Here is a 21,242-nt window from a genome sequence, read left to right as displayed (position 1 = left end):
ATACATTCCGTTGGAGTGACTCATATCCTGCAAAATCAAGAGATTGAGACATAAAGAAAACCCTGTTTAACTCTGCGTTAAATGAGTGTGTAAAGTAAGTCTTATTTAAAATAATTCAAAGTGTGCAAAATATTACATGTTTATTTTAAATACTAGTTTCGTATTACTGCAACAGATGGCATTCCTACTTAAGCTTTGGGTGTACTTTCGCCGTGAAATTATTAGTAACTGAAATTTCTTTCTTTGACCAAAATTGATATATGTTAGCAATGAAGTAGTTTCTGGTTTGTATTAATGAGAAATATATTAGATAAGTGTATAATATTTGTCATCATATATTCAGTACGAATGTTTTTGAAACCAGTTAGTAAATGTTTTTAAATTAATAAATACAGTTCCATAGAATGAAGGTTGTCTGATGTTTTTTACATGTTTGTTTTAATTAACCAATTATGTAGCTTTTCGTTTTGTAACTATCGGTTTTCAGTTTCTTCATTGGTATCAAATGACGTTAAGCTCAGAACATTCTCAGAGTATATAGTAATCTGATAAAATGTCTCTCTTACAGTAATTGATTTCCGTAAGGTAAACCTCATTTAGTTTAAACGTGCTGAAGAACTTGTCATTTTCTTTAAGGACCTCTTTGTAACGTCTCAGATGAACCAAATGGTGGTGCTAAAACTCTGAATAACTTCACTACGATTGTTTTAATCCTAGAAGATATAACATTACAGAAGACCTTTATCAGTTCTGGTAACACCTACTTACTATAGGGCCAAGCAAAAAGAAGGCATTCCAGAAAAGAACAACTTCATATTGCATGGAAATATTCCTTCAACAACAGTACACACGATTGTTTATTTCTGTAGGAGACGTGTTATTACGTGATTTATATTAACGGTAACTGAATATATACCGAACCTTTATCGGATTACTGTATTTATAGCTGCCTTCATTCTGTTAAGTCTAGTCTGTCACGTCAAAATAAGGCATGGCTGTCGCATGAAGCCCTCGAGAAGCTTGGTGTTGTTTTTTTGGAATTTCTAACGTATTATAACACTGAGAAGTGAGTATAGCATATTTCCTGCTGAGTGATTCGTGACAGTTGTACCATATATTCTACAAATGAAATATAACCGGTTTAGTATATGTATTACTGACGATATTTTTCTCTGTTGTAAAACTTGTTTATATACAACCTAACTTTTTGTAGCATCAGCAGCTGAAGGACTCTCTTATAGCTTGTATTTTGAAACATGTAGCATTTGATATCTGACTCAATTGTGGTTTCAGTTTTGGGTTGTTAAACTGCATGTGATCCTTTGCTGATTTAAGTTTATTTCCTGATGATGATTGAGAACTTAGGAGTTTCTATATTTCGGTCACAATTATTCCACTGCGTTCGAACTTTCCTTGTTTCTGTTACCAGTATATTCTTATCTACTTATTAAACCCACAACTGAACCAGTTTCCTGAAACTATTAATTGAACTGTGGGTTTTGTATTCTGCCTTTTTATTTCAAGGGGAGTGTAGCATGTTATTATTAGTTGTATACTGAAAGGAGTGTAACACATTATTAAAATATGGTCTTCTAAAGGAATTGTATGTTATAGCAGTCTTTCGAAGGAAGTGGAGCATGTTATTTATAACGTTTGTGAATTAACTAAAAAAATTATTTCCAAAGTTTCGTACATTTAAATAATACTGAAACAATAAAAAACACGTATTCTTAAACATATGCAATACGTCAAGATAAGCTTATTTAATTTAATCGTGAAGTTACTCTAAATTATTATTTTAATCTTATCTGTTAATTCGCAACTTATATAATTTACAATCGTAAACAATTCGCATGCCCCGCCTCTTACATTGCAAATAAAGTTACGGTTAGAATCGATCTTACCGAAAACACCTTAAGTGCCAAAAGAAAAGGTGCAGACAAGAAAAAATGGGTTAAGAATGTGACTTAAAGTAATGAGATTAAAACTGATAACCAAACTGGTAGTTACACTTGTAGCTTTGATATTCATTCATTAATTAGCCAGACTACGTTTTTCCTCAACTTTGGGCATGATGTTGGATAAGATAAAATACCTGGTCTAGATTTAGGATCCACCCCTGTTATTCGGAAAAGACCTATAATTTACAGAACCAACCAAATTCCTTAAAATATATGGTGGAGCTTTCCTCTCTAAGACAATATTAATAATTTTCTTTGGAGTAATACCATGGAAACTAGATTAACACTTTCTTGTCATCACCTGCATATAATTGGTGCAGCCGTACCAAGCATCATTATTTATGCTAATTGGTTAAGCTAATATTACCTACAACTGAAGGCTTTTCAGTTAGAAGAACTTTATAAAATTTAGCAAATGTGTGATTTAAAAGCTAGCAATGAATAGTAACCGTATGATTCCTTTGAAAATTTAAGCCAAAAACTGCTAATCTAGTTTGTTTGACCCAATGAATATGTATGTATCGGTACGTACTTTTACCCTATAGTTTTGGTGCTATAAATCAGCTGTCTTTAATCCAAGTAGTTAAAAAAAACAAAAACAATTCAAAACAGTCAACATTTACTCTTAGTTGATACTATAGTAAAATTTTTGGAACGATAGCTCCGTGACTTATTACGTAGATGTGCACAAAATGTTTAGTCAAAACTGAGCACTTTTTTTTGTTCAATCACTTTAACCCATGAAACTTATATTCAGACCAAATCTGGCACCTAATTGTAGGTTGTGAAGAGCTATTAATGTATCAAACTTTAAAAAGAAAATCCATGAATATTAAGTATGTTTCTCTATCAGATAGTTTCCGTACTTTCAGTGCAAAGATAAGAAAATTCAATAAAAGTTGGATATTGTTGTATACCTCGTGTATTTTAAAATGGGTTTTGTTGAAATTTAAGGTTTCAGTTGGAAAAAATATGTGATAGTTTGGATTACCATAGTTCTAGTTAAAGAAAGTGGAAAAAATGTTAAACTGTCAGACCAGTTAATAACACAGTGTGTTCTGCGGGTTGTTTTGCCTCACGAAATATTACTGTTTGTCTTGATAAAAATTCCCAGCATCTACGATTTACCTTATTTGTGATGTAACTGATATCTTACGTAGGTGTCTTCACCTTTCATTTTGCCTCGGTTCCTGCAATCACCGTTTTTAAAGTTCTGCATAATATAAATTGCTGTATATTGGTTCATACTTAATTCTGAGTACCTCTAAATACAACCGCTTCCTGATTCTAAGTATCATTTACTCGTTTAAAAAAAAACAAACTTAAACTCATGTTTTGGTAAATCATACTCCGAGGTAGTTTTAAAAATTACAAAAGATTCGTTGTTCACGACAACTGATGTCACGTGATATAGCTCTTTACCATGCCCATGACAACTGACGTCACGTGATATAGCTCTTTACCATATTCATGACAATTGACGTCGCGTGGTAGGCATAGCTTTTTACCATATTCATGACAATTGACGTCGCGTGGTAGGCATAGCTTTTTACCATATTCATGACAATTGACGTCGCGTGGTAGGCATAGCTTTTTACCATGCCCATGACATCTGACGTCGCGTGGTAGACATAGCTCTTTACCATGCCCATGACAACTGACGTCGCGTGGTAGACATAGCTCTTTACCATGCCCATGACAACTGACGTCACGTGGTAGACATAGCTCTTTACCATGTTCATGACAACTGACGTCACGTGGTAGACATAGCTCTTTACCATGCCCATGACAACTGATGTCCCATGGTAGACATAGCTCTTTACCATATTCATGACAATTGACGTCGCGTGGTAGACATAGCTCTTTACCATATTCATGACAATTGGCGTCGCGTGGTAGACATAGCTTTTTACCATGCCCATGACAACTGGCGTCGCGTGGTAGACATAGCTTTTTACCATGCCCATGACAACTGGCGTCACGTGGTAGACATAGCTCTTTACCATGTTCATGACAACTGATCTCCCGTGGTAGACATAGCTCTTTACCATGTTCATGACAACTGACGTCGCGTGGTAGACATAGCTCTTTACCATGTTCATGACAACTGACGTCGCGTGGTAGACATAGCTCTTTACCATGTTCATGACAACTGACGTCGCGTGGTAGACATAGCTCTTTACCATGTTCATGACAACTGACGTCCCATGGTAGACATAGCTCTTTACCATGTTCATGACAACTGACGTCGCGTGGTAGACATAGCTCTTTACCATATTCATGACAATTGGCGTCGCGTGGTAGACATAGCTTTTTACCATGCCCATGACAACTGGCGTCGCGTGGTAGACATAGCTTTTTACCATGCCCATGACAACTGGCGTCACGTGGTAGACATAGCTCTTTACCATGTTCATGACAACTGATCTCCCGTGGTAGACATAGCTCTTTACCATGTTCATGACAACTGACGTCGCGTGGTAGACATAGCTCTTTACCATGTTCATGACAACTGACGTCGCGTGGTAGACATAGCTCTTTACCATATTCATGACAATTGACGTCGCGTGGTAGACATAGCTCTTTACCATATTCATGACAATTGGCGTCGCGTGGTAGACATAGCTTTTTACCATGTCCATGACAACTGGCGTCGCGTGGTAGACATAGCTTTTTACCATGCCCATGACAACTGGCGTCACGTGGTAGACATAGCTCTTTACCATGTTCATGACAACTGATCTCCCGTGGTAGACATAGCTCTTTACCATGTTCATGACAACTGACGTCGCGTGGTAGACATAGCTCTTTACCATGTTCATGACAACTGACGTCGCGTGGTAGACATAGCTCTTTACCATGTTCATGACAACTGACGTCCCATGGTAGACATAGCTCTTTACCATGTTCATGACAACTGACGTCGCGTGGTAGACATAGCTCTTTACCATATTCATGACAATTGGCGTCGCGTGGTAGACATAGCTTTTTACCATGCCCATGACAACTGGCGTCGCGTGGTAGACATAGCTTTTTACCATGCCCATGACAACTGGCGTCACGTGGTAAACATAGCTCTTTACCATGTTCATGACAACTGATCTCCCGTGGTAGACATAGCTCTTTACCATGTTCATGACAACTGACGTCGCGTGGTAGACATAGCTCTTTACCATGTTCATGACAACTGACGTCGCGTGGTAGACATAGCTCTTTACCATGTTCATGACAACTGACGTCGCGTGGTAGACATAGCTCTTTACCATCCCCTCAATTATGAAGACGATTTGTTTAAAACTTATTTTCGTGACTATCTTTCTCTAAAATTATCGATTTTAATGACAGGTATAAAAATCGTCTGCGTATCATTATACAGTTGTTCAGCCTTTGAAACCACTTTTTTCTCTACTCTTAATTTTGTTTGATGGAAAACAAAAGTTTGATCTAAAGGTTCTGTAATTAACTTTTAAAAGCTGAAAAAACAAGTTAATTAACTATGAAGTTATACAGACAGAAGATTTAATCATCTTTCTTGGTTCTCGTTCAGTTGAAGAGGTTTTGTGTTTTGACAAATATTACCCTTCACTCATGAAAGACTTGGCTTTTCTTTTTGGATTAGAAAATTCTTCGAAGCAGTTTCCTGACCCTGGTGAGAATCAACGAACTAGTAGTTGCTTCAAAGGCTACGAGCTTGCAGGCAAGAGCCTACTGTGTTTGACGCATCATAAATTTGAATGCGTTGACAGGACTAGGCGATTTAAATCTAATTACGCAACATAGGTACTTTTGGAGACTTTATTTTTGAGACATGACTAGGGATCTAAAAATGTCAATTTAAAATCGTCATTTGGTTAAAATAAAAAAAAAAAACTAACTGAAGCATTATTCTTATTTAAGTATAGTCTTATAAAAGGAGAGCATTCAAAGATTATATACAATCTAATATTCCAAATAGATATCAAAGGCACGAGGTTTAAAACAAATATTTCAGAAACATTATGTACAAGATGTATGGAGTTACTTTAATTTTTTCAGTGTTTCTAGAGGAATGGACCTATTTAAAGTAGAAGAAAATGAGATTGAAAATTAAAGGAACACTATTTGATAGTGCAGCATGCACGAGCTATCACTACATGAATTAAAGGATGGAATATTTTCAGTGGATCGCACCTAGCACCAAAAAGGCTTTTATTGGAGACAGGATTTTCAAAAAAATATTTTCTTGAAGAACTGTGTTTTGTCGGGTTGGTAGTTCATTGTTTTTACACACTAAGATGTCATATATCCAAGATGGCTACACCTTTAGTGCGCACCCTTTTTGTTTTATACGCTAAGATGTCATATATCCAAGATGGCTACCCCTTTAGTGCGCACCCTTTTTGTTTTATACGCTAAGATGTCATACATCCAATATGGCTACGTCTTTAGTGCGCACTCTTTATTGTTTTTTGTTGGGTTGGTAGCTTTTTGTTTTATACACTGAGATGTCATACATCCAAGATGGCTACATATTTAGTGCGCACTATTTTCTTCGAGAGCTGTCTTTTTGTTGGGTTGTTAATTTATTGCTTTTATACGTTTAGATTTCATACATCCAAGATGGCTAAATAGATAGAAGTAATCAATTCACTATGTGTTTTAGTATCCGTCATAAGTGAATGTTAACAGATATGCTAAGTAAACTGTTTACTTGTGGCAATAGCTGTGTTTAAATCATTTCTATTAGTTTTTCTGAATTTCTAAATATTGAACATTTTATGACTGAACGTTGGTTTTTAACGCGTTGGATTTTTTTTTTCAGAATAACATCAGAAATTGTGTTAACGCAGAGCTCAAAACGGTTGAAAGACATCGGTGTTTATTTTTCTAGTTAAAGAACAACTGTTAATTCCTTAGCCCTCCTCCACTCAAACAAAGGAAAGGTAAAATGAGGGATCAGGTGTTATACTCTCCATAAACCAATAATCACTTTGGAAACATTGGAATTTTGTCAAAAGTTTAAAAACCCTAAAATTATTGTAACTTCTGCTAGTGAGTCTCTTCGAAATACGTTTTGAAGCAGAGAGACTCTTGGATCATATGGAAACTTGTTTTACATAAAAGTGAACTTGGGGCGCCATCAATATCATTAAATAATAGAAGTTATTCCTGCCACATCAGAAGCAAAGAAAAATTTTAATCACCTTTCAATGGGAATAGTGAATATGAAGATATTGTGAAAATGTAACTTTTTTTTGTGTGTGTCTGAACACGATGATTTTTCATGTGGGTCTCAAGAAAGTCAATTTTACACGAAATATAAATTCTGAAGTGAAGTATGGCAATAGTAAAATATCCGAACTTTTAAATCAAGGTCATATTATACATACGATGTCAAAGTTCACTTACATTTTATTGGATCAATTTTTCAGAAAGCTTTCTACAGATAACTCTTGCCACATTCCCTTTGGCTTAATATCATCAGGAGGTTGTCTACAATATTCATCTGGACAGCCGGTTGTATTTCTCATATCCACTTTTCATCTTGATACGAAAATGGTCTAGTCTTTCTCTATCCTGTGAAGCAAGTTTCTCTCGTATCAAGTCATGAAGAGTTTATCTGAGTTGCCATTTTGAACGACGCTTCTAATGTTTTTGCCACTAAATGACTTCAATACAGTCATCCTAACCCATGTAGGTGTTGTAAGTATGGCAAACACATTGTTTCAAGTGTTCTTTTGTTTCATTGGCAACTTTTATGGTTCTATAGAATAACAATCATACTTTAAAAAAACAAAAAAATTAATATTGTATAAATTGGTAATGGAACGTCAAAGTGTATACGCTGTAACACTGTAATAGTAATACACCTCAGTAATATTCTTTCTTAAAGTATATTTGTTCTGTTTATCGTTGATGTCGCTTTATTGAATACAATAAAATGGTATTCCAACTAGCATGTAAATATATTGTGAAGTAGTTGGAATACTTGTGTAGTTTTGTCAGAAATGCAGTATATTAATTACAGGGTTTCCGATGTTTATGTTTCCTGCGGCATATTGGTTAACCCTTTCCGTTCCTCCGTCCGTCCCAATCTTGTGGTCAAAATGTCTCAAGATTGAATGGTTTGATTTTGACCAAACCTGTACAGCAAATACTAAAGTACAAACTTCTAGGCTCGATTAACTTTTGAATGTAAAGAAAGATCATACAGATTTCTTGTGGGGGTGGGACGGATGTTAATCATACAGTGTAATATAAGGGGGGATACAGGTGTTTCATAGACTCAACTTGTTAGTATAGTTCTTTGAATTAGAAATACTTGGTTATTAAAAATTCTTAAATTGTATAATATCTTATAATTTTATGTTTTCTATTTACTTTTGGAACAGTTTTAAGAACATTAAAAAAATGTATATGAAGCTGAGCATTCCAGTTAGATTTAACGTGAATGTTTCTTCTCACCTTTGGAAAGTGTAATATAAAACACCTTGAACACTGGCTACACAGTGCACTTAGGTCGACTGTAAGATTTGTAATCCTGTAATAATGTCACTTCAAACTCCATTTATTTTTATTTGTATCTTTTAGGATGAGATAAAATTAAATAATAACTAGATTATCCACAATCAGTACCTTAAGTCTGTGTCCATGCAAGTCACATTTAAAACGACTATACAAAAAATCAAACACACGTTTTAGATTGAACGAGTTTTAGTTTTAATAAAACTCGTTCTCACGGAAGAAAGAAACACGGAATGACGATTTTGTTGTGTGATTGTATAAATACGCTAACGAATAACGTTTTATAAACCTTCCTAGTTTATCAGTTAATATCGTAACCATTGTGTTGTGTGTGTGAACTACGGGTTTAACATTACAATGCGAAACAAAAGCGCATCGAGACATTAGTAATAGCTCTCAAATGATTCAATTTCTGCCTAAGGGGACAAAATGGATGATGTTACTTTTTTATTTAAATATTCTTTTGTTTCAGATGTGAAGTGTTTAACGTATCCAGACAACTTTGTATATGTACTCTTATCTCGCTATGGATGTCACATTGGTTATAGGTGAAGTAACAGTGGCGCTGTTTAACTTGTAGATCTTCCTTAGTTCAAATACTTCCACGTATATTTTTTCTAACGTATGTAGTATTTATTACCGTATTTTTACCAAAGAACCTGTAAAGTATGAAATAAAAACTACTTTATATTTTAGTGTTAACAGCTCCAGGAAATTACTTGTATGGTGTCAGATATAAAGTATAATTTGTTTTGAATTTCGCGCAAAGCTACATGAGGGCTATCTGCGCTAGTCGTCCCTAATTTAACAGTGTAAGACTAGAGGGAATGCAGCTAGTCATCACCACCCACTGCCAACTCTTGGGCTAGTATTTTACCAACGAATAGTGGGATTGACCGTAACATTATAGCGCCCCCACGGCTGAAAGGGCGAGCATGTTTGGCGCGACGGGGATGCGAACCCGCGACCCTCGGATTACGAGTCGAACGCCTCAACCGGCTTGGCCATGCCGGGCCAGGTAATGTTAATTAATTTATTTTGCGAATTAATATTTCATGATTGTTAAATACAAGATACAACAAACATAAGTATCAGAAGCTCAGCACACAGTTGCGGTAACTCAATGACAGCGTAAGTGAATTATACACTGATACTGTTGTGATAATAAAAAGAGAGAGAGGAAAAAATAAGTGAATTATAAACTGATAGTCTTAAGATAAAATAGAGAAAAATAGTTCGTCATGTCAATTCAATTCTAAGGCAATTGAATTCGCCTGACAAGATAAATAGAACTGTGTAGTATATGAGATACAACTCTGATATATGTAGTGTAAAACACATACGCTTACCTTATATGCAAAAACGGCTCGTTTGGGTTGAGAAAATATTTTACGTAGAAGAGCGAACAACGTTTCGACCTTCATCGGTCATCGTCAGGTTCACAAAGAAAGAAAGAGGTAACTGACCGGAAAATGTAACACAAATTTTATTCCTGGATAGTATGTGTTATTTCTATGTTGTAAAAGTAAAGAAAATGGACATTATTCCCTTCAAACTTTGTTTTGCGACCTGGATAATGAAATTTAGAAATTAACATATTTTCTTTGTAAAAATGTGCATAAGGTCTGAATAAAACAACATATGAATCAAGATTTACATGTATTTATACTGAAGTTATACAAAAATGTTTAGAAGTGAGTAGTTTTTCGAGATATGCGACTGTAATGTAAATCACTTTCACGTACAGCCCCAAATATAGTCTCTCATCATGTTTTCGTCAATACACTCCTTGGTAGCGGCGTTCAAAGTCTAGTATATCTCGGTGCAAGCGCTCGCCTTGCTCCTCTGAATATGCTCCCATGTTCTCCTTGAATTTATCAAGATGAGCATCAAGGATATGGACTTTCAGGGACATCCTGCAGCCCATTCTGCCATAGTTCTTCACCAGAGCCTCAACTAGTTCCATATAATTTCTGCTCCTTGTGATTGCCCAAAAAGCCCCAAACCACTGCGACAAAGCTGCCCCAATCTTTTTTTCCTTCCTACTGAGCTTCTTGGGGAATTATGTGCACTCCAGAATCTTTTTTATTTGTGGTCCAACGAAGACACCAGCTTTGACCTTTGCCTTAGACAGCTTAGGGAAGAAGTCTCAAAGGTTCTTGAAGCCTGCAGACTCCTTATAAAGAGCTGTGACAAATTGTTTCATAAGATCCAATTTTATGAGCAATGGTGGTAACAACACCTTCTGGAGTTCCACTAGTGGCTCACACTTGACATTGTGCCTCCTCACAGAGAACTCGGTTCGTTTAGGCCAGTGGTTCCTGTTGTAGTGTGCTGTGGTGTCCTTGCTGTCCCAAAGGCAAAGATAACAGGGAAACTAGAGAAAGCCTTTTTGGAGACCCATCAGGAATGCCATCATTTTGAAGTCTCCAATAACCTCCCAACCATACTCATCATACTTCAAGGCTTTTAGCAAGGTCTTGATGCTGTTGTATTCCTCTTTGAGGTGCACCGAATGAACTAGGGGAAGAGTCGGATACTTATTCGTGAAAATTCTTGTAAGTTCGAGAAAATTCTCTATCAGGTACTCGACACTGAATCTGCCTGGAATGTTCTGGAAAATGGGTAAATTTGAAACTTTCATTACCCAGGTCACAAAAGCAAAGTTTGAAGAGAAAAATAGGGCCTTTCCATTTACTTTAGGCATAAGTAATTGGGAAACAACACTTTCTACCCAGGAACAAGAAAAAGTAAAAATTTTGTCACAAATTGTCATTTGAAAAACAAGTGGAGTACATGCTGTTCGTTTATTTTTGAATTTATCGCCAATAACTCACAGACACTTACTGTAGAAGAATCCTTAGCCCAACACACGCATATAAATACATATACCTCACTACTACTCAGAAAAATACTTTTTCTTGATATTACTATGCTTTATAGAATATCTGCAGAATTTGCGATACTGTTTTTCGTTTATACAAAAATGAAGACTATTTTTGCTGCCCAATTTCAAAGTTCCTTAGGAATAAATGATTACTAGAAGTAAGAAACGTTCGGTTATCTTCTGAAAGGCTACCTGCTCGTGTTGTATTTAGATTAACAAAGAAACAAGGTTTGTGTATATACAAAAAATGTTGCAGTTGAATGTTAATGGTTTTGCTGCATTGCACCGAAATAAAGGTGTTGGCCAATTTTGCCAATATTTTTCTTGTAAATCGTAAATTAAAATATGTGGAATGCGGCATTAATTCTTATCCATCCCCCTCCGATGTGCCTACGGTCCTATTGAGAATTTGATAAAGCAGAGATAAAGACCACCAGCGTCGTTCTAATAAATCTTTTGTTAAAACTTCAGACGCGTATGGAAGAGAGGGGAGATAAAAGTGATTTTTCTTAATGTATCTCAAACAATTTTTCTTTCATATACTTTTCCTCTTGCTCTTAACAACAGTCAGTTCTAACATTTAGCTAATTCCAACTTTTCTTGCCATTTCTGTTTGTTTGTTTGTTTTTGAAGTCCGCGTAAACCTACTCGAGGGCTATCTGCGCTAGCCGTCCCTAATTTAGCAGTGTAAGACTAGAGGGAAGGCAGCTGGTCATCACCACCCACCACCAACTCTTGGGCTAGTCTTTTACCAACGAATAGTGGGATTGACCGACATATTATAATGCCCCCACGGCTGAAAGGGCGAGCATGTTTGGTGAGACCGGGATTCCAGCCCGCGACCCTCGGATTATGAGTCGAACGTCTTAACCCACCTGGCCATGCCGGGCTCTTGCCATTTCTGTCACGACTCATCAGATAGTCCGATGTGGCTTTGCTATAAGAAAACACACACATACACGCAATTTAATAATTGTGGTAAATTTGTCTGATATTCCTGTGTTAAACGTGAACTTTAAGACACACTACATTAGTTAAGTATCAGTTTCAAAATGTTTATATTTTTAAAACTGTGCATCGTAGTAGCAAAATAAGTTGACACTATTCAACATGTATGTTTTATCTGATTTTAAGTTGAGTTTTGTTGATGGGTCTAAGGTGCCCTAGAAGCTAGCATGCTAGACTCTGATATTAGGGTCCAAGGTTCGAGTCCTGTGTCATTCTGTGCTTTGGGAATAGCAATTTTGAATTTTCATTGTGCATATAAGTGAGTGATCTAACTTCATGCAGATCATAAATAAATAAACACGTATAATGTTAAGATTAAGCCATAAATCCTTAAACCACGCTGAAAGGTGTTAATTATAATAGTACCAACTAAAATATAGGACACAACGTAAATCTAAAGGGCTGATCTTCTTATAAGCCTAATTAACAGTTACATTGAAATAATAATTTCTTTTCTCTTAAAGTTTGAAACCGTAATATCCACGAAAATGTGTTTTGTTTTTCAAACAAAGTAAAAATGTATATTTTTCAATTTAATGAAAGACCAAGTTGTCCAGCACGTTTTTAACACTAATGTTAGTGAAATATGTTCACAAATAATCGACATAAACAGTTGGGCAAGTTTTCAATGAGCATATTACGCCAACTAATAAGCGCATTAAATGAGAATAACTTTACGTATTACAACCATCTACGTCCGAAAGTTTAGGAACAAAATTCACGTTCGAAAAGTCAAATTGCAGTTCTGCTAAAATAAAAAAATAATCTTCGAACTTCTGATACTAACTACCACGAGTTTTTATTTCAGAACGCATAAATCTTTTCATAAAGTAATATCGGTGACAGCTAGAATGTTTGTTCTAACGTTATTGCTTTTGATACATTTGATTAAAGCCAGTGTAGTCTAATCTTAACGAACGCTGAGAATGTTATGTAGCAAAATAATGTAGCATTTTTTCTTACTTGCTTAGACCTGTCATTTGTCATTCGTGAATGAGTTGTTTTGAACAGTTTTGTTTTGCTTTCACTTTTTTCTCTCTCTCATATATTTCCAAGTATGATTTCGTAATTTGATGAATGTTTTCACGCACGTGACTATTTTAGGAATGGTGTTTTCAGAAGAGGTAACTCAGCACCTGACTGTTCCTTTTATAATGGATAGCAATCGACCAAAACTACTTTAACGTGTTAGTCATTTCTTTTTGTTCTTAAACTTTTAACATAGTTTATTTAGCTTATGCTACATAGGTAAAATATTTTTTGTTTGGCTCATCCGTTTCTTGAACTTGTAAGATTTGAAATGAGGACATTTCTTTCGTGATTTTTTTTTTGTAACATGCTTGTCTAGTAACTAATTAACATGAAATAAACCGATAATAAAATGAAGTGTAAATGTTTAAATGCAGTCCCATTTTAGTAAATCTTTCACTATCGCATCTTTTGTTTCAAACTTTTTTTTTAGTCTAGTATTCAGTCCACACTGTTTTACTAATAATCAATTGATAATCACCATATGTCATTAGAAGCCTCTTATAGTTTGTGATTTTGATTAGTAACTACAGTTATTTCTTGGTTTCAGTCATCAATCTGAAGTGACGAGTGTTCGTCGAAGTCAAAATTCATCCGTAGGAAGAAGAAATGATCCCAAAGAACAGTACATATTGAATTCAACCTTGGACAGTCACTTGAAGCGATGTTTCACTGCACACAAGGAACACGAAAAGTATCATATTCTAACAAATAACTGCTATCTTTGTTTAGAAGCTTTTGAAAACTGGCGTACCAGCCAGCTAGTCTCCGATCCAAACGACATCCGACACACTGTTCAAAGTGATCCTCACAGTGAACCCTCACTTAATTCACAAGCTATCAGATCGTACGTAAACACATTCTCTACCACCCCATCTCTGGATGAAGATACAGATATGGTGACAAGAAGATTCAAGAAGAAAGGGTCTGTATACGAAGCCCTAGCTTCTAAAAGTGGTTTAGACTTTGCCCCTGTTATCCAAGGGAGGCCATACTGGGAAAGAAACGAATCTGCCAAAAGCTTGACATCCATTCCTCAGTCTTCAGGTGGCCGTCAATCTGTCGATTTCACTGGACACTGCCAAGGCATCATCAGTAACATAGAAGGAAGTAAGCCTTCAGAACTCAGTGCCAAAAACAAAATATTCTTTTCTGAAGAGAACCTGACCTATCAGACTCATGACTCAAAGAAACAACGATCAGAAATAAACAAAGAAAATCTTAAGTCCTACTCACTTTCCTCAGATTCATTTATTGATGTGACAGTAAGTGCTCAAAAAACTAACACGATAAATTCTCCATCTCCTCCTCCGCCTCCTGTTAGAAAATCCAGTATGATGCACCAAAGATCAGGACTTACTCATGAAAAGTATCCATCCTGGCCCGTGTCTTCTGGTTCACCAAACTTATCGCCTTCTTCTTTACCAGTCACAGTGACCAGCTACCGATCGCATTCTTGGACTGATGAAACAGACTATCCTAAAGTGCGAGCAGTATACTCCAGGCCCAAAAAGTCTTTTAAGATTTCAACAAATCAACTCCAACCTGTGCTAGAGAAGATAATAGACGGTTACGGAACAAAACGAGCCGTAAACGGTGAAAGTGCTGTTCCAATCCCGTTAAGTAATAGAACACTAGATGGCGAAGCAACTATAGCCGAAATTGATTCGTCCTTGAAACAAGCATTATGCAGAATAACTCCAGAAAAGGTTGGAGACACTGAAAATCGTCCTTCTTATATCCCTATGTGCTATGGTGACAAGGAATACGATATTCCCTCTCCGCCAGAACGTGACGTTCCGATTAATCAGGCGCAAGATAGTTTGGTACTAAAAGACGCGGAACCCAATTGGAATAAATATGATGACTTGATAAAGCATTACAATGTATATTCTTCTTCCTTATCTTCTACTTGCGAAAGTCAAATAACATTTTATAGTAGTACAGATAATAAGGATGAGGAATTTCATAATTTTAAGATGCCAGATTCCCTTGAAAATGAAACTCCTTTTTTAGATAGACTTCGATTGGAATGCCAAGCGTTTAGGGCAACCTGGCCACCATCACCTGAAAGTGACCTTTTGAAACATCCAGTGAAGCAGGAACTCTTGTTGAAAGCAGTGGCAGCGGAAGCAGTCATGATACTTTAAAATGGCACGGATCGTATAGCGATCTGAGTACATTTAGTGTCCAAATATCAAATCGTTCGTCGTTATTTGATAGTGGTCTATCAACAATGCCAGATAGTGGACGTCTGAGTCCTCAGTCATCTTGTGATGGAAGTACATCCACTAACCGTGTAGAAACCAGTATTCGAACCCAAGTGACATCAAGACATGGATTGCAACGAGAAAATATAGCTCATAGTTCCAAGGTTCAACCTGCCAAGAGACACGATTCAGAAAGTGTGCTTTACTATGCACCAGGTTCAAAGCATTCTTACAGCAGAAGTTCTAAGAGTGTTCGTATCTCTTCTTCCAAAGAAGAGCATCTGAACATTCACGATATTTCGGGAGTTAGCGTAGCCCAAAGAATCAAACTGCTTCAGCAGCAGGTTGAAGAACAAAAGTCAAATAAACCTTCAGTTGTTTCGTCACCTTTTGCTGGCTTTTCAAGATCACAAACATTGACAGAACAACATAATAGTAAACGTAGAGAAGTAAACAGTTTAATGAAAGGCACAGGGCATTTGTTCGGTAGTATTAATAATTCGTCAAAAACAACAAATTCAGAACAATATCCTACAATCGCTGAAATGGAATACGTATCGAAACTTGTATCGTCCAATCGTAGTGCTCGTAGCTCTGTTTCAGAACCCGGTGATTCCACACAAAAAGTGGCGTACTTTCATCCAGATAAGAAGCATTTTGTGTCAGACCCAGAGTTAAGGACTGTGCAGAAAAAAGCTGTCCTTTCATCTTATCAAAGACAAAAAGGAATCTCGGAAAGTCAGCCAGCTGGCCAAGAGCTGAGTTTATCCATTGCTATCGCCCCACCGGTTGACTATCCACAGGAACAAATAACTTCTCAAGAGATGGATCCATCCACTACCGTCCAACAAACTGATGATATGATAGATCTAACTGCCCAATGTCCTTTATCTCCACCAGAACACAACAAGCATTGTTTGTGGAGCTCTTTATCACATTCACAAGTTGATGATCTAGAATTTAACAACACTGTAAGAAGCAGAGGAAGCGGAACTCTTAGTTATATACCTGAAGAGTCTTTGTCTCGTCTAGAGAAATGTAAAAAAACAGGAAACATTCAGGGCAGATTATCTGAACAAGTGCCCGAAACTAACTGTGGCTTCTTTCATCAACATAGTTTTTCTGTTCCAAATTTGAATGATCTCCAGTTTAATTCTGCCACCCCTTACGCTCAATTTTCTGGCAGTCGTAATTCACTTAGTAGCCAGTTATCAAACGAGCCTTTGGAATCTGTGCACGTTGATCGTCCAGTAACTTTCAACTGTAGAACTTGTAAGGAATTCGAAACAAACCATGGCATGAAAACCACGCTTTCTTCAAACATTGTCACGCTGGTAAGTTAAGATGGTTCATTGTCTTTTAAAATTCATTATTTCAGATGTCTTGTTGTTGTTCTTGCCCACTCGTGTAAATGATAATGGCTTGTCAGTGATTTAGTTTTAACCTAATTTCTAAATCGACTTAAAGTTCACTCGTGTATTGATACATATTTTCAAATTCAAATTACTTTAAGGCTATAACATAAACATATGTATTCCAAAATAAATATTAAAAGACAGATAGTCGTACCTATTAACATTTTATAAACATTCTATTTGAAGAATGCGTTCATTCTGACAGTTGTAGAATGGTGTATATGACTGTGGCTTAACTTATTTGACTCTTAAAAGTTCTTGTTAAATGAAAAGAAAAACATATTGATGGTTGATATGTTTATGATTGCGTTGTAACTCTCCTTGACAGACTGCTTTGTTGGCAACAAAGTAATTACAAATCAAATAAATATGATGTACAATATATTGTCTTAAAGATTTAAGTTAATACGCTATAACAAGGCAAGGCTTTTCTTTCTAAATATAAATACTATATTAAAAATTGATATAAATAAGTAAAAAAATGGAAATGAACTAGGAAAGTTATTCACTTTAAAATTTGAATTCAATATAATTTAAAACAGGACAATGATTTCTAAATTCTGTTTATAAAAGAAGTTAAGGAAATGTTTGATTTTTTTCATTAAATTCAAATACCAAATAATTTTTCTACTTTTAGTACTTTGTTACTAGTTTTCTTAAAACGTAACTTTCTGGGACTTATAACAGCAGCAGAGATCACGTTCAGAAATCTACTATTAATTCATAACTTAAGAAGTTAACACACAGGATCACATACAAAACTTGTATATTGATTAGTTATATACGTGAAGTAACAATTTTACAAATGTATATACATTTAATATTTGAAAACATTATTCTGATATTCATACTTAATGATAGTTACATTACTGAAGTTAAAAAATCATCTTTATTAACTGGTAACTGGTGTTAATCCACGAAATGTGATGTGCTAAATTTTCCAACAAAGAACAGCAAAAGTAAACGTGTATGTGTTACAGCCTGTAATGAAACATTCCGTTTAAAGGTGCTAACATAACTACACCTGCAACGTTTTTAATTCGTTATAAAAATAGTAAAACATTTCCTGCTTTCAGTAGATTAAACTTCGTATTTTGGATTACATTGATAATTACGTTCATGCAGCAAGTAGAAATTAATTTTTGTTATGGAGAGGTAAGTACATGAAATAATAATTTTTCTTTGCAATTCCATACAAGGACAGAAAAATTCAATCCAAAACTGGTCGAGCACGTTTGTTTTAGACAATCAAGATATAGAGAATAAAACTTTCCTTAAGTAGACGTACCCTTCTACCAACATCAAATTCCAATCATTTGTTAATTTTGCCTTTTTTTCAACAGAAATCAAGATGTTGGCACATTGTAGAAAATGTATTTTTGTGATAACGCATTCTTGTCTATCTTCATGTGTGTGAATGTATTCTTAGCACAGTAGCATTTTTGTTATAGTCTGGAATTGATTTTCAAGTAATTAAATTTTTCGTAAATATTTTCACACTGATATATCCACACATTAAAATTCGACTACGTAAAGAATCATACTCATTTTTAAGTTCGTTAATTGGACAAAAGCCCAATGGGTTGGCCTGGCCAGGTGGGTTAAGGCGTTCGACTCGTAATTTGAGTGTCGCGGGTTGAAATCCCCCTCGCACTAAACATGCTCTCCATTTTAGCCGTAGAGGCGTTAAAATGTGATGATCTATCCCACTATTCGTTGATAAAAGAGTAGCCCAAGAGTCTTACTGCTAAATTAGGGACGGTTAGCGCAGATAGCCCTCATGTAGCTTTGCGCGAAATTAAAAATAAAGAAAACCGAACACCCTCTGTTATTAACGATATTTAGTTTAATCGACAACACTCACAGCAGTAACATTCTACCATCGTGTGAGTAAAATAAGTATTTTGATATAATTAAATATAAAACATTAACAACAATTGATATGTTATAATTTTTTACAAGTGTTTACTTACTAGCTAAATCTTTTCACTGAATTGTCAATACATTTCAGTGAATTGAACAAATATAACTTTCTTTCTACAAGATTGCCCACATAAAAACTTTCTACTTTGTTTAATAGAATTTTAGTTAAGCATGATTTAATTTAACTGAACTTTTTTTTCAAATAAGTAATTCGTTTCACAAAGATATTTTGAAATTCGTCCGATAGGATATCCGAGTGCATTCCAAAATTTTACTGTCTCTTCCCAAGCCTAAAATAGAAAGTATTTTTTGACAGCAATTTAAGCTATTACTCGAATGTACTCATTCATGCAAACAAAGAATCGCTGTAACAATTACGCACTTGCAGTTGTAATGTTTTGTTTTGTTTTTTTAAAAGGTATTTGTTTGAAAAATTATTAAAGGTGGTTTTATATCAGTTACATGTGATAAAGAAAGATAAAGTGACACCCTCTATCTTAAGCATAAAAACAACCAAAGAAAGAACAGAGAAACAAACTTATGCTATTATTAATTTATGTTTCTAATGTTTTCTGTACACAAAAAGTATGTATAAGTATAAGAGTATGTGAAGTTTATATAAAACCTGAGATCCATAATTGTAACTTTCTTATGAATTCTTTAAAAATTAAAATATAACCTTCAATTTCTAAGTCAAAGTCGAAATACACTAAATTTGAACTGTATATATAATTCCAACGCTCAAATTGGTTTGGTTTGAATTTGTCGCAAAGCTACACAAGGTCTATCTACGTTAGCAGCCCTCAATTTAGCAGTGTGAGACTAGAGGGAAGGCAGCTAGTCAAACTCTTGGGCTACTTTTTTACCAACGAATAGTGGGACTGACCGTAACATCATAACGCCCCCATGGCTGAAAGGGCAAGTATGTGTGGTGCGACAGAGACTCGAACCCGTGAACCTTGGATTACGAATCGAGTGCTTTAACCACCTAAGCATGCGTGGCCTCAACGCTAAAATTAATTGGAACAATTTAGTTTCAAAACTTGTACCTTATAAAGAGTAAAACTAGGCTTAAAAATTATCTATTAGATGTATCATCTGATAGTGGATAACGTTGAAACTAATTTGTAAGGGTCTATGCTTGTCTGACTGCGTTTTTTTTTCTTTAAGTAAACTAGGGTTTATCAATCTAACACTTAATGTATGCACAAAAGCGTAATTTAAATGGCATGCGTGGCCTGGCATGGACAGGTGGTTAAGTCACTTAACTTTGTATCTGAGGTTCGCGGGTTCGAATCCCTGTCACACTAAACATGCTCGCCCTTTCAGCCATGGGGTCGTTATAAGGTGATGGTCAATCCCACTATTCGTTGATAAAAAAATTGGCAGTGAGTAATGATGACAAGCTGCCTTCTGTCGTCTTACACTGTTAAATTATGGACGACTAATGCAGACAGCCCTTGTGTAGGTTTGCGCGAAATTAAAAAGGAAAAAAAGAAACTAATTGTTAAAAACAAACGATTTAAAAAAAACAATAATGTGTTTTTACGGATTTGAAACTTCCATCTTAATGATCTCAGTAATAGTTTCCGGTCGTTAGAAATGTCGTTAAGGGAAATTTCAAAGTACAAATGAAAATTCCATTGTATACAGAGATCCCGCCTCTTCTGTTATCGGATAAACGGTTGATGTTCTAGGAATGCTTTCCATAAGGTGTTGTTATTTTTCCATGAAATATTTTTCTTTTTAACAAGACATTTTGTGATTAAATGGACGATATTAGCATCTAGAATACTTCTAGCTGCAATATCCTGATAAACATAATTATGAATTTCCTGTCAACGACGTGTTTTTTTGGCGTGTTTTTTGACTTATTGAGAAGTATTCAGCTCGCATAATATAAGCAATAACTATTGGAATATTTATAATTGGTAAAATGCATCAGAAATTTCAGTTTAACTAAATGACAAAGCTAAAAATAGAGATTGTTATAAACCAGTCTCTATAGGATTGTCCAAACGCGTTGTCTTATGGCAATAATATTTAAGTCTCATTTTGTGATTATAGAGGGCGTATTCTGGTGATTAGTGTGTTGGACTTCGAGTTGCGAGAGTTTGTGGCTCGCGTCCCATTTCTGCGGTAAGACTCGTGGTTTGTTTGTTGATTTTGGGTATTTCGAACAACAAACTATATTTGTTGAAGAAGGATGGTGGGACACCAACATTACTTTCAATGACAGATGTATTAGCTTGATAAGAAGCCCCTAATACCACCACCCATATGTTAGTTTGGTGGACTGTTTAAA

The 21,242-nt window shown here is 35.5% G+C and overlaps 2 protein-coding genes across 3 annotated transcripts in view; both read left to right on the top strand.

The window, feature by feature from the left end:
- Positions 1-6,898, top strand: part of LOC143230869 (uncharacterized) — a 78,975-nt gene extending 72,077 nt beyond the window's left edge. The window contains exon 3 of the mRNA XM_076465150.1: positions 6,763-6,898. Coding sequence (XP_076321265.1) covers positions 6,763-6,835 — 73 coding nt within the window. The 3' untranslated portion in view covers positions 6,836-6,898. The remainder of the gene's footprint in view (positions 1-6,762) is intronic.
- The window catches only part of LOC143230868 (uncharacterized), a 149,650-nt gene that overhangs the window by 7,226 nt on the left and 121,182 nt on the right, over positions 1-21,242 (top strand). For both annotated transcript variants that reach the window (XM_076465148.1, XM_076465147.1), the window contains exon 2: positions 13,940-16,933. In XM_076465148.1, coding sequence (XP_076321263.1) covers positions 15,626-16,933 — 1,308 coding nt within the window. In that variant the 5' untranslated portion in view covers positions 13,940-15,625. The remainder of the gene's footprint in view (positions 1-13,939; positions 16,934-21,242) is intronic.

Source organism: Tachypleus tridentatus, chromosome 10, assembly GCF_004210375.1.
Source record: "Tachypleus tridentatus isolate NWPU-2018 chromosome 10, ASM421037v1, whole genome shotgun sequence".
NCBI lineage: Eukaryota > Metazoa > Arthropoda > Merostomata > Xiphosura > Limulidae > Tachypleus > Tachypleus tridentatus.
Note: the sequence above shows the minus strand (reverse complement) of the source record. Positions and strands in the feature narration are given on the sequence as shown.